Genomic DNA, 15,456 nt, shown 5'->3' on the forward strand with positions numbered 1-15,456 from the left:
ATTAATCAGAGAAAATAGTGTCCTAAATAGTTGGAGTTACCCTACGTTGTCTCAATGTTCTTTGTTTCAAATATTGGAGAACTTATTCTACGTAAGCGTGTCCTTTTGAATCAGTTGCCAGAGATAAATAGCCAGTAGTTCAGCGGGTACATATTTTTAATGACCCATTCGATCAACATCTTAGACCTATTGCTGTCTGTTTCAGGATGTAAATTTGTTTGTCTTTTCTATGTCTATTTCTAGTGCCGTGTTGCGGAAAGGTGCATTTGTGTCCATTCTATGTTTCTTTTATGTCATACATGATGATGGTAGTATAAGTTGTGTAATCTGAGCTAATGATGAGTTGACAAATATTTTGATAATGTTATTTAGGCTTATTACAGTTGTTCTGTTCAGTATTACAACTATCACAAGCAAATAATATATGCCACAATGGTAAAATTGAGATGATATGAGGTGGTCCTTTAAGGGATATATAATTTCTTGGTACACCCATTCTTAAGCGTTGGCAGTACAAAAGCTATGGTATCTATCAGCCTGCCGAAATCCAGACCTTCGCAACTGTTTAGATTATCTTAAGGGCCGACAAGTTTCCCCCTCTTATGTGGGAGGATTTTCAATGACTTAGTTCCTGTCTCAGGTCACTAGAGGACGACACCAGCTTTCTTTTTCACCTCCTTGTCTGAAGAGCACAGTTTGATCTTGGTTCTATTTTGTATCATGTTTTTGTGAGTTTTTTCAAGAACTACAATTGTGTATAGAGCCCAAATTCACCAAAGAGCATGAAAAAGGTGTTTTGCTATGTTTGTGTTTCAAAGTAGACCCTGTTCTCGTAGAAAAGATTTATTGTGATAAATTTAGACTGTGAAGAACTGATACTGAATGGTTGGTAATTAATTTACAATTGCAGTAGCGGTTAGCTGATTAAAAAACACCTTTTGCCCTGGACCAAATACAAACTGTAGGCGGATGTATTCCAAGTGAAGTGCTTGCATATGTCGAGCAAATTGTACATGTTTCTACAAAATGTTCCTGCGACTCTAAGCACATCAAGTCATCAATCAGTGCAGATATTAATCAGGACCTAGTGTTAGAGAAAAACACCAGCACCCTCATCCACAGATCCCATTAAATCCCAAACTTTAACAAGGACTGTTTGTCTCAAGTACTAGTATTTCATGTATATAGGCCATTAATGCCAGGGAAACTTCCATAACCACACACACTGAAGATAAAGGTGCATAATCCCCCTCCCCCTTTAAAAGTACATGAAACTTAGGGTGAAAATATCAATCCACCAAAGTTATAAAGTCAGTTTGACTGACTCTTTTTAAATGCCCAACTCTCTAAATGAAGTTTACAAATACCTAGTTTGGATCAGACATGGTACCATTGTTCAATACAGTTATGCTACAGTCTGTCTGGCTCGAAAGTGGATCGATGAATTGCAGTCTAGCTCAAAAACTAATAAGCATAACATACTCATTGAAACGCTGATCATAATTAAAACATCATACCAACTCTGTGAGGTTTTTTCAGAATTTTTACCTTAAAATAAACAAATTGTTTAACATTCTATCATTAAAATATTGACACATTACACTATTTGTTACAAGGGAGGAGTACAGAGAAAGGGACAGCCAGGTGTACAAGAAAACACAGAGATAGCTCGGCACATGATAATGAATAAATAACTTTCTTGGCACTTGTGCACTTACTTCTCAAACAAATGACTGTGCCTTTCTCTGCACTCTTCCCTTGTAATAAACAGTGAACTGTGTCAATATTTTAATGATAGTTTGTCAAACAAATGTTTTATCATTAGAACCAAAATTCTGCAAAAAACTCACAGAGTGGGTATGACGTTTTGATTATGATCAGCTTTTCATTAAGCATGTTATATTTATCAGTTTTTGAGTTAGATTGCAATTCATCGGTCTGCTTTTGAGCCAAATAGACTATAAAAATACTGCTAAATTGAAAAACATGATACAATAGCTACACAGTTTGCTTTGAGAGCTGTCATTGAGCATGAATATTGATGACTAGGTTCTAGCTGTATCATTTTAAGTCAAAATAATAGTTTAAGGATTAATATACTGTAATGTATATATCTGTTGGAAATGCTTTTGAGTAGTATGACGCAGAATGTAATTCCAGTTGCAGATGTTTATATCAGCTGTTCTTGAGCATGGTTCATGTGCTAAATGGATGTTCAGGCCATGAGAACATAATTTTTTGGTTTTTTTTTGTGTGCCATGAATTCATAAAACTGGAAAATGTTACACTTTGAACAAACTTAAAACCACCATGTGATTGGGCATTAAAAGTATACAACAGTACAAGATGTGTAAATATTACATCTTCACCTATTGTTTTGTTACTCAATTAACTTTGTCATCTAGCCATGTTTCAAACAGTCTATTTATGACACATTTCATTTCATTTTCCAACTGATAATCTATCTAAATGTTTTAACAATCACATCTTGCTGTGATGAATGTCAAGTGTCATTGGCAACTGGTCCCCAAGCAGATTGTTATAAATAATTATAATTGTGATCTATCAAATATTCCTTTTTACCAACTTCCCATGTATTTTACAGAATTATGTCCATTTTGTCAATGTCGGCTGTCAAACTGTACATCTAATGGAGATTCTGTAGCTGTTTTTTATTTCATAATAATGTATTCTGCACCTGACCATTCACATGCTTTGAATCATGTATTCTATGCCAAACTGTTCATAATAAGTTAATCATGGATTCACCTGATCTGACTTTTACAAAAAGATAATTTGGGAAGCCCAACAATCATGGTTTGGTATCATTTTAGTCGGGCAAAATGGCCATATTCTTAATTTGGCAGAACATTAGTATATGAAAGATATCCACTGAAGCCATTGACTGACTACTCTCTTTGTGTGTTTAACACTTTTGAGTTTCTAAAGAATAACTTCAAGTTCAGTAGTGTGACTAGCAGGTATGATGCCAGCCATTTCTTCCTTATATAGAGAGCTTATATATATGCCTTTAGCAAGTGGTACATCCAAAATACATGTTCCTAAATGCCAGCTGTCTCTCATTTGAAAACTTGCTTTGAATTTCATAACTAAAAAGGTGTTTAGATCTCCCCAGTTCTAAAATTGGTATCTTATAAAAATCAGCCTTGTTCCAAAATCTGTGATTTTATATTATTTAGGCAGAATAAGTCTTTATCACATCACATGAGTTGGAATCCTTTGATGCTGTTTTATAATAATATATGTGACATTACAATAGTATTATAGGACTTGTATGGTCTCTCATACTGTTACTGGTTATGTGTCACTTTACATGAAAGGATGAGGTGTTGCTCATTCTGTCGACCACTGTGTCATCTTGTTCATGCATTGTTATTTACCAGTATAATCCAGTTATTGCATGGCAACTTGAGTCATAAAACACCATCACTCTTGTGTTTGACTTGCTGAAACAAGGTCAGAGCCATTTTTGTTATTTTTCTGAATTTGTTAAGGAAACCACAAACATATATGTTTTAAGCTAGTCCCTTATCCTGTCTTGGTGTCTTCGACATTTTATTCAAAGGAATAACTCAGTTCCTGTCATAGATGGGCAACACATTTCCACAAGATGTTTTATGAAAATACATAAACATATCTTTGATGAATAACAAAGATAATTAGTTTCAAATGTGGACCATAAGTGCTCAACAAATATGAAGTGAACATGAAAACACTGAACAATGTATGCAGGAGATCTTGGTCTAACTTATATTCAAATTCCAACTTCACAACAAGATAGGGACGAACAGTATGAACACAGTTTTCACATAATTAAAGTTATATTACCATAAATCAAAATTCAGTCTTCAAGATTTTTCCCTCTTTCAAGCTTTTCTGAATTTTGATCATATTTTATGCCAAAATCTAATTAAAATGAATTAAAATAAGACACCGTGACAATATGGGTCTAGTTTTTCAATTTACTGGGATGAAGAAGATGGAAAGGGATGAATACGTCTAGGTAATCCAAGTGTGCAGTGGAGAATGGAATGATGTCTGATTGTATAGAACGCTGGCCATGTAATTGAATTAAGTCTGATGGTGAGAGAGCATATCAGGTTTGGAGATATTGTGGGACCTTGTCTTTGATTCAGGGATAGAGTATGACAGGTTCACAACTGCTTGTTAATTTGTGGCTACTACAGACACATGTGGGCTTAAGAAGTCATTAGCTGAGGAGTACAATCCTCTCCAAACTGTATCATTGATCGTGAAGGGTATTTGAATGATTCTAAAATTAAATTCATAATATGATTAACCTAGTTTTACTTTGTAAAATATAATTTATTTTTTTAAACAGATCATGTTGATAATGTTTTTGGTAATAATAAGATAACTTTATACAGTTGAATAATCTTTGATGTTCAATTTGGTAGTCTGTCATACAGACGCAGAAGCAATATATCTAATGCAGCCCATGCAAGTCTGTGGTAGTTGTCTAGTTTTAATTATTTCCTGTACTGAAAGTGAAGGGAGTCTCTTGTCTCTTTTTCATTCCCCTACATGGAAAAAGGAGTAGGGGTCTATGATTTCATCAACTGAAGAAGAACTATTAAATAAATATTTCTTGTGAAAATTTTCTACACAGTTCCAGTGGTAAAATGGTTTGGTATTCTCTTTTATATTGTATATATCTTATACCAATTTGATCTTATTCTGTGCTTATTACAGGAACCTAGCTCATAAACCATTCAGTATCTCAAGGTGAAACTTGCCATTAGATCAGTCTTGTAGTGATTTTTGATGATTTGGGATTTACATTTTCATTTTTTGTTGGTTATTTTTTCATGTCAAGTTGGACTTTACTAAAAGTGTTTATGAATATGAATTTTGATTTATCTTAACAAACCAGCATCTTTTTTTTGTTCACATGGAATAAACTGTTAGTCATTGGTATCATTCTGAATTCCAAACTGTTGTAAACAATAAACATGATGTTATTTATTTTAGAATATTTCTATAGGACACATATCCATGCAACTAGCACCTGTTCAAGGTGCTGTTCTTGCTCAAGTTCTCTTACAATATATAAATTTTGGTCTCAAAATAAATATTATGTTGCATTTTGTCTCCAACATCCCTGTACAAATCACATGAGATTACACCTGGTTCAGTGGGCTATGATTGTAGACTAATGTAATGCATCAACAGCGGACTGTCTGTCCTGAGCTCACTCTGCCAATGTCTACATGCTGATTATGATCATGTTGTTGTGAAAGGTCTGGAGTCAAGTGGGTTACAGTTGGCCTTAGTTAAAGAAAGTAAGTTATGTCAAGTTTATAAGGTATCACATTCGGGCACTTTCAACATGTCTTAGTTATGATAAGTAGTATTGTGTTGAGGTAAGAGGGACTCACTTGGTGTTGAAATTACTGAAACTTACCTTGTCTTGAAAGCAGAGTGGCTTATTTTATATTGATATTAAAAGGACTCTTTATACAGTAAGAAGGGCTCACATCATTTAAAAGTTACAGGACTTACTCGAAGCACTTAAACTAAGTTGATGTTTGAGGGACTTTCATTATTGATATAAGCTGAGAGGATTTTTGTGTCCTGATGTAAGATGAAACATCATGTTAGAGTTTGGAAGAGTCTCATTATTTTATAGTTGGAGCAGTTTATGTTATGTTGACTTCAGTTGTTTTCTAAGAGGGACATATTTTACTGAAGGTAAAGACTCTCAAATTGGGTTGAAGTTACAGGACCTTCTGTCACAATGAAGTTACAGGAATTCACAGGTTTATGATTAGGAGGTATTCCATGGACTAGAAGGCATTCACAATTCTTTCTAATATGAGGAGCACAATTTAGAAAGGTTTTATGTTGTGTTGAAGTAAGAGATCATGTTGTGTTGAAGTTAAACAGGAGAGTTTACAGTCATTTTGAAGTGTGAAAGGTTAATGTTGTGTTGAGGTAAGAGAAGATATTATATGGAGTTCACAGTCATTTTGGAGTTCGAAAGGTTCATGTTGTCTTCAAGTTAGAGAAAATATTGTATGGGGTTCATTGAGCGGCACTACATCATCTTCAAGTGTAAGTACCTTAAGTTAGGGGTCAGGCAGAAAAATATTGACTGGTGTTGATAAGAACATGGAGGCTCTGGTCTGCACCTTGGGTTGGAAATGATTGTGTGATAACTAGCGCAATGATATTTGACACTAGTGTCTGCAACTGAAATTAGTGTGTACGCTGTGTTTTTTATGTTGTAGAAAGTCTACGGCCATGCCCCACCTTCCCCAGACCAGACTTCACCAACCATGGCAGTCCTCAGGAAGGTGAGTACTTGGCTCCTTGTTATTTTATTTTATTTATTCATGTCTTCTTGTGAATGTTTAAATAGAATATAATTTGTGTTTTTAAGTCTAAATACTGTTTAAAAATATTTTAAAAAAAAATATTTATGTTAAAAAGTTGACCATCATTTTTATTGTTGATATTGTGGTTGCTGTGTTTCTAACTCTCAAATGCAGTACAGTACAAGTCAGTTTAGAACTATACAGGATTTGCAGAGCCTAAGACACAACTTGTCTACATTTGTGAAAAATCAAATCAAATACCATAAATATCTTTAACATCTTTGCTGAGTTGTGAACAAAATCACCGAGTTCAAAATTGCTACAAAACCATGCTAATGATTTTGACTGAATGAATTTTATAGCAAAAAGTTTATGTCAAATTCCTTATTTCTAGGAATGCCCTACCCGTATGACAACACAATGCGATTTTTCTATCACGACGAATCAGCATACTTCAGTCATTTGAGAGAAAAACATAAAGGTTAGTGACTTGAGTTCATGTTTTCGATAGTTTTCCTTGTTTAAGGTCCTCCCTTTAGGGTATGAAGAAAATGGACTCGTCTTGGTTTCAGAGTGCCTGCCAACAAGGGTCAACTGTGTCCCCACCCAGATATTGCTGGACCTTTGTTACTGCTGAGATATGCTTTAATGTACAGACTCTAACTCTGTCCATCAACAAGGACACTTTGCACAAACAGCCCTAGTGCAAATAAAATGTTATATTTAAAGCAACAAAGTTAGTTAGGGGATTATTATGTATAATACACGACAAATTAAATATGAGTTTGAGGACATTTACTATTAGTGAGCTTCAGTTCAAACATTGATGAAACCAAACAATTTTGTTACAAGTGCAGTCATTCACCCTTTCTATCCTACTGTCTTCTATGATATATATGTAAAACACTGGCATATTAATTTTCGGTTTAGTAGGCGTACTTATAAGGATTACTAAATTTTGATCTAGACTTTGGTCATGGGCACTGACTTTGTCTGGATGCTCTATATAGAAATACAGTAATAACTCATGTATGTGCAAGTGGGCTTGCATCTGTTTAAAGGTGAAGACCTGAACAGTTTGTGAGTGCACACAATATTGTAAGTGTTGTATCATGGTGACCTGGTATCAATCAATATACAGAAATATACAACTTTTATGTGATATATGGTCTGACAGTTTGGGACTCCATGTTCATTTGGCCAAACACAAATTGTGTGCCTGGTGTTCATTTGGTTAAGGGAGCAGTAGGGTAGCCTAGTGGTTAAAGCATTCACCGATCATGTGGAAGGCCCAGGCTCATTTGCCCACATGGGTACAATGTGTTGAGCCAAATTCTGATGTTCCTTGCATGATATTGGTGGAACATTGTTAAAAGTAGTATAAAACCATTCTTACTCTCACCTGCTCATTCAGTGAGTGAGTATGACATTGCATTTAGGGACACCAGAAATGGAAGACAGTGTGTGTATAGATGTACAGCCATATATCTCAAATAATCAAAGTAAAATTATTCTTAAGACAAAAAGTTTGTTTCATGCCATTTTTATCCATGTGATTCTGTCTTCCATGCGTATGCTCACAAGAATGAAGAATATATGGATGTCAGCTTCTTTATTATGGAAACACAACATTTCGGAGTTAATGCTTACGTTTCGGAGTTACTGCTTACTCCTTCACCTGATGAAGGAGTAAGCATTAACTCCGAAACTTTGTGTTCCCATAATACAGAAGTTGATATCCATAAAATCTTCATCCTTATGTATTTCACTTCTAAATGCCCTTTAAAGACTTCATATGCACACAGATATGAAGTAATGAACCATTTTGAAATAAATGGTCAAAGAGATGGACTCACACATCCATTCTCTGTGATATAATACAGCTTGACAACACTCAGTAAATAAAATGACAACTATTTATATCAAGTATCAATTGTAGTGAAAAAAACCAATGAAACTAATTGTGCCTTAAGCTACTAAAACAATCATGAAGCACTTTCCATATTTTCATATCGTAAATTGGTCATAAAACTGTCCATTGAACAAACAGTTAGCAGGGACTGGCATCAATATAATGTTAATCACCCAGTTCTTTACTGACAACCAACTCAACAGCTTAAATGATCCAGGCTGGCAGATGATTCGTGTCTAGCTTGGATGAACAATCAACTGTACATGCGTGTTATCCTGTAACAAAGAGTATTTCTCATGAATAACATGATGATATTAGTTTTGAGGTGTCAGTGAGGATAATGATGTGATTCTTGCTATTACAGTTTATATCAAGGAACATAGCTATAAAGTCTTCATATACCATCCCACTTGTCTTATATAATGGTGATTAAAACAATAGTGATTTATTTTTTTTATTGGAAGAAAAAACATATTTGTTAATATGTAATCAACAGAATGTGACTGGTCAATTGGTGTGTCAGGGAATGTGTGATATATGACATAAGTGATGGTCATTCAAATGGAAATCATACATAGCATCCATGTGTCTGGACTTGAACCAAGGTCTTTGTCATGACAAGTGAACACTTACACTACTAACCCACTCAGCCTCACACGAAAACACAAGTAATGCATCATATACCTCTGTGCTCTGTGCAACAGATTGCATACTTTTTTGTCAAACATTAATAATTATGAGAGTAGATCTAAGTACATACAAAGAATTCATTTAGAAAGTAACAAAAATCCAACCATATAACAAAGAATTCTTGTTTTGTTCTTCCTACAACGTACTTCTGACAATCTGACATCACCCTATTTGAAATAATGAAGACTACATCATTAAAGTTATTGTTAAAGAAATACACTGATGAAAAAAATTGCAATAAAAGTAGATTTTGATTAAAATACAAATGAAATTTTCCCTCCAATAAACTCATCTGTGCCATTATTCTCTGCCCACCAAGGGTGGTTAGGATTGCATCCTCATAATGTCTTTAACCTCAGAGAGAAAGAGCTTTGTTGGAGACAGTTGCACTTTGCAGGTGCAGGGTGATCCATGAATTTTGATCCCTGTGAAATTAGAACACCCTTGGAATAAGTAATATTGTATTGTGCCATGTGATTGATCACTTTACATTGTTTATTGCTTCATAAATCTGACATAATTTATAATAGGACAACATTGTTTGAATGGATTGTTAGCCAGTTCTGTTTGTAATATATTGAATATATTTGAAATGATATTTTCATGATGTAGGATAACGTTTGATAACATTTTTGCTTGCAAATAAAGAGAAAACAGATAAAGTTCATGGACTTCATGCATTTGGTAAAATGAGAGTTTTGGTAAAGATAAATGAGATATACAGTTTTTTTCTCGGTCAAACTAGTTCAATTTACAGTATTGTTTTGCACAAGTTCTTTGAGAAAAAGTCCCAGATGCATAGTGAACGAATCAAGCTTAATTATTATTTAATGTTACCCTCCTTGTTGGAGAGGTTTTAAATTTAAGAATATTTTCATCCATAAACTGATGTTTTTCATGTATATTTCCTCCCTGGTATAGGAATTCCTCAGTCAATTAAGGGATAAATTTAACTGGCCTTGAAGACAGTTACATGCAGGTATTGTTACAAATGAGAACAATTTTGAAAAAATGATTGTACTTGTTAAATATTACAAAAGTGTGACACGCTTTGGTGAATTAGACTTTAGTTTAATACGATGTTAACAGGTTCAAAATAATTTTTTAACTAATTTTCTCTGAACTCCTACAGTTTTTAAATGCTATTGTGCACACACCTTCACAGAGCCAACATCGAACAATAGCCTGCACCTAACATTAGTTGCGTTAACATTAATGTCAAGTGCACACCTAGAAAGCCTCTCAGTATGACTATTAGTGCCATGTCGATGATAACATAATTTACCTATTTTGTCAAATTCTACTGAGTAACACACAGAATATGACTGCTGAATCACGATACTCTTCGTTCATTAGAAGTAGAGCTAGTGAAAAGACCAGACTGGGCCAGTGCATTTATTGTGCTGCCTTGATGGTCGTTAGATGCCAAAATTGACCCTATTTAGTGTAATTATGAATAATTAATAACTGGTAATCAAACGTTATGTTTGTAGTGATTGATAGGGCTAAGAGCTGAGGGGGATGTAGAGGATGTGGGATTTGCAGGTTACACGGAAAACATGAGTACAGAAGCTGTTCCACATTGATTTCCACACATGCAACCCATAAAATACAGTTAAACGATGTCAGGAAAATTTGCCATTTACCTGGAGGAAGAAAAAATATTCACAATGGGTAGTTAAGAGCTTTTTAACAAGAAAAGTCCTTTGGCTTTTAATCATAAGCTTAGATATGACAGACACTGCATCGTTGCTCTTTTGAAGGGCCTGGAATCAAAGGTTTCACAGTCTGCAGCAATGGCCAATGAAACAAAAATGCTGTCAATGATGAAAAAAATCTTTATTGATCTCAACAGTCCCCTACAAACAATTTTCCTGAATTGCTGTTTGATTTCAGTTTTTCAACTGAACATGTTTATCAGTCGTATGTTTAAAATAGCTCCTACTGTCAACTTCTTAATGTAAAACCTGTCTTGACAGCTTTTCTTTATGTAGATGGCACAATGTGGTAAACTTTTGTGAAGTTTTCATAGCGTTTATATAAGAATTTTGCACTATACTGTATTCTACTGTTTAATCTTATGTCAGACAATTAAAAAAATAATGTAGTTTATTCAAAGGCAATGACTTTTATCCAAATGTTATGGTTGTATTTTTTGTTAAAACTGTGCAAAGAGTCTGTTTTTATAATTAACCTCAAATCAAACACACCACCTTCTTTTCTTTTGCTTTCTTTTCCTTTGGTATAAAGAAAACTGGAGAGAAAATTTGAAGTTTAAAAAAGGAATTAATCCAATCAGAATAAAAAACAACAAAAAACATTTTAATACCTGGAAAAATTTTAAGATTTGTTACTTTAGGAAAGGGTGAAGAAATAAAACCTACTTAAGGTAAGATAAGACTAATACTTATGACAGGTAAAAACTACATGACAATGTATTGTTTAAAAATACACAATTCATGACTTTGGGATCTCTTTGGGATCTCTGTGATGTATTTTCCTCAATCTCTTTGTTTATAACATGCATATTCACATCGTGTTCATATAATTTCATGCTTTTTGAAGCAAAATATGCAGCTTTTGCTCTTCAGTTATTTTTGACAGAAAGAAATAATCCCTTAGACTCCAGAAAAAAATTGTCTTTTTTATGATTTGATTTTCTGGGTAGTTCAAACTGAAAACTGTTAAACCTGTTTTGAATTACTGCTTGTGCATTTGTGAGAGTTAATTCTACACCTCTGCCATCAACCACATAATACAACAATGTTTTCTAGTGGACATTCCAATCACATTACATAACAGTATTTGAGTGCAAATACGCGAAAGTGGCAGTAATTAATAAGATTAGCGTTGAGAGTTGGAACAAGGGGTTTGAAATCTGATTTTACATTTAATCAGGCACCTCTCTCAACATAGCAATCACTGAGCATATTTAGTGGTATTCTATGCAGAATTAGCATGGCCAGGTTTCTCATTGCTTTGACTCTCTGCGATTCCTTGAACAAATTGGATTTTGTTCATCAAGCAGTGTGGACAATCTTGTATCTTCATGCTGCGATTAATCCCTGATGATTTCACAGTGAGGCGACTAGCAGTGCTCATCAGCTGGGCTTTGCCAGAAAGAGGCTGTCACGGCAAGCCAAATGATTTTTCAACATCGTGAGCAATGCACTCAGCAGCGTTGTGAGGGGGCTGTATCGTCTCGCTGCGGACATTCTCAAGTGATTTCATCGCGATGTGATAGAGTCTTATGAAGCATTTGGTTTACAGCTAACATATGGCTCATGTCGAGGCCTGCAATTATCCCAGTCCTGATCGCGCTGACGAAATTAGCCCTTGTACAATCAAAGTCACAGAGGAATTTCAAATCCAATAGATGCGTGTAATTCAGAGAGTCTGGCTGCAAGATACCCTGGCTTTTTGATGTTCATTATGAGAGGTCTTTTCATCACGGTCTAGATTGAGTTTCAATAGATCGGGACATCTACAAGCTGAACGGTTAATTTAGATCTTTGTGCAAGCCCTGACCTGCCCCGATGCCCTTCTGAAGTTTGGTGGTAATTTCATTAGGGTCGTGTGTGGAGTGAAGGTGATGGGTGCGATATAATTGGTCAATTAGCAAAGGTCTTGAGGACTGGACACTATCATGTTTTATATTAGATGATCAATGCCAAAGGTCATTGTAGTGATGGGATTTGTCAACAAGGGCAAGGACTTGGCAAATGAATGGTATATTGTTTATTATAACATGTCATTTTGAATTATGATTATCTTTGTAGTAAGAGTCTACTATGAATTATATTGAAGTGAAAATGATTCCTTTTAATGCTATTGTATGATTGTAATGCTTCACAGAATAGATACATAATATTGATATAGAGTTTTTTTCTATACGAGTTTTATTTTAAAATACAAGGCATAAATAGCAACAAAAAAAATTATTTCAAGTACAGCTCAAATCCAATTGCAGAGGTATAGGAAGTGAATGCATGTGTTATGAAATAGGTATTCACATACAGGTACAGTGTGGTGAAAATTCTTGTTGTGGATATCTAATAATCCTTTGTATAGATTATGGTGAACTTTGATTTTGTGGTATTTTTGTGTTGCATCATGTTTTAAACCAGTCCTTAATATTTTCTCAGAGTTTGTTCTCTGACAAGTCATGGCATGGAGCTCCAAATGAAAATTTTGATTAATGTTTCAGATGGGAAAAGGACAGAGAAATAATATTAATACATTGGATTAATTTGCAGATTTAATTGGGAATTATCCTAATTGAATGCCCATTCATTCATTCTGTGCGTGTAGGATTTCCGTAGTAATTTTGTCTGTTTAGTGTCGTCATTGATTTTTACATAATTTTAAAATGGGAATGAAATTGAGACTGTCATCACCTATATTTAACATTAATAGAATTAATTAATCAAATCTAAATCATTTGATAATGACTTTGAACATGATATAAATGAATTATTCAAATACAGACTATTTTGTTTTATTTCTCTGAGATGTAACATGGTGATGGAGTCAGACCATGCTGTATACTAAGAAGAATAAAATTTGTTTGGAGTTTGAGAAGAACAAGTTTATTGAAGATCATGTTTGAAATAATATTAAGTAATGATTAATGGAGAGTGCATTTTTATGTAGATTATTTTGACATTATCATATTGACAAATCTAAACTGACCACCCTTAAAGCATACACTTGAAAATTGAAAAACTTACATTTAAACGTGATTCCTATATGAAATATGTCATAACCAAATAATCATTTGTGTTAATTCATTTCAGCTACTATTAAGCAAGGGTGTCAACTTCATAATTCATGGCAGTTAACTGATACACCTGGGGTTTAGATAGTAGATGAAATGTTCCATGGTGTATCATGTTATTTATGTGAGAGTGGAAAATAAATACATATTTGTGAAAATAGTTATTTATTTGGGGTATTTGTTATTGTAACTGTTTTGGTGAACTTAATCTGGTCAAAATCATTTTGATTATAGATCTTGTTAAAAACAGCAATTTTTCCTAAAATATATTTGTAAGAGGGAACACACTATGTTCAAAATATTTCAGATATGTCAAATATTTGATATGAATGTAATTAAAAATATATAAAATTAGATCTATGTAAATTTTCATTCAGCCTAAGCTTTACTATTTGTGTTTAGAGATCACATCCATAAAATCAGTTAACATTTGATTTCGAAGGCTTTACCACTGAAAGGTTAAAAAAAACCCCATCAAAATCCTCATTAGGTACCAGCAATGTGTGGAAATCAGCCTGATCACATCAACTACATGCAAATCTGGCTGATACCAATAACAGGAGGAATATGTTGTGTAAATGAGTCCCCACAACCTTCTTGCAATCAGCAACACTGCTCTGCTGTATCAAGTGTGGTGTGAAACATGAACATTGTCAAAATACACCACAATCAGCTCAATCACATCAAGTAAATCTTCTGTCAGAAAAGTCGAATTTCCACCACTGATGATCCACCTTAGTTGTTTCCTGTCAAGTGACCAAGCCCTGTTGCCACGGTTACTATAATGTGAAGATGCCATATCATATTCCTACAAAAGGCTTTCTTAGGTTTTGAGAAAATTTATCATCTTTAGGTTAGCAATTACTAGGCCATAATTCATGACTATGGCGTTGTCAATGACCCTTTATTATAGAGCTTGAGGTTTGAGTTCATTTTCAAGGGTAATTATGTAAATTTTTCCAATATAAATTGCTAGTATTGATGATTATAGTATAATTGAGGGAGTCACAGAATGCCTTGTCTGCTGTCACCACAGGGTGGTATAGAATTTGTGGGGAGGGGGAGGAGGATTAGAGAGGAGGGGGATGGGGATCAGACGGGAGGGGCAGTGGTTGGAGGGGAGTAAGGATCAGTGGGAGGAGAGATATTAATATTAGCGATACTAATGTATGCAAAAGGGCTTATAAAATGTGTTGCTTTGAATGTCTAATTTACAACAATAATTTTTTTCCTCTTCAGTCTCTACATTCCAGATTCAGGCTATGTGTTTTATTAGAAATGGAAAGTAGCACTGTACTGGTAGGCCCAGTGACTGCTGATGTATAATGAACTTATTCAGCGTACATGGCTTCCTCTACACCTATCCAGAGACAGGTATTCACCCCAGGACTAATGCAAATGTCAGAACATCTTTGAAATCATAGCGTTACAATTCCAGTTCATATCATAGAAATATCAAGTGAATGGTAATCTGTTTTTGTGGAGTGAGTCACATTTTATGAAATAAAACAGGACCAATGAAAAATAGAGGCCTTCATGCTTTGTTTGGGAGATATCACTGAAAGTTAAGATACACTTATACTTCTGAACGTGGTTAATTTCAAAAGGTTTTCTGCATTTTACAGATCAAGACACTTAGTCTGGATGAGTGTTTTGGATGAATAAGATTTTATTTGAGGACACAAGTAAAACTTGGTTTTCATAGTTAATTCTGTATT

General features: G+C 34.3%; 1 protein-coding gene across 1 annotated transcript in view; it reads left to right on the forward strand.

Annotated features, from left to right (window-relative positions):
- Positions 1-15,456, forward strand: part of LOC137298977 (ETS translocation variant 1-like) — a 73,639-nt gene that overhangs the window by 51,973 nt on the left and 6,210 nt on the right. Inside the window, exons 7-8 of the mRNA XM_067831407.1 lie at positions 6,273-6,338; positions 6,754-6,840. Coding sequence (XP_067687508.1) covers positions 6,273-6,338; positions 6,754-6,840 — 153 coding nt within the window. The remainder of the gene's footprint in view (positions 1-6,272; positions 6,339-6,753; positions 6,841-15,456) is intronic.

This window comes from Haliotis asinina, chromosome 10 (genome assembly GCF_037392515.1).
Source record: "Haliotis asinina isolate JCU_RB_2024 chromosome 10, JCU_Hal_asi_v2, whole genome shotgun sequence".
Taxonomy (NCBI): Eukaryota; Metazoa; Mollusca; class Gastropoda; order Lepetellida; family Haliotidae; genus Haliotis; species Haliotis asinina.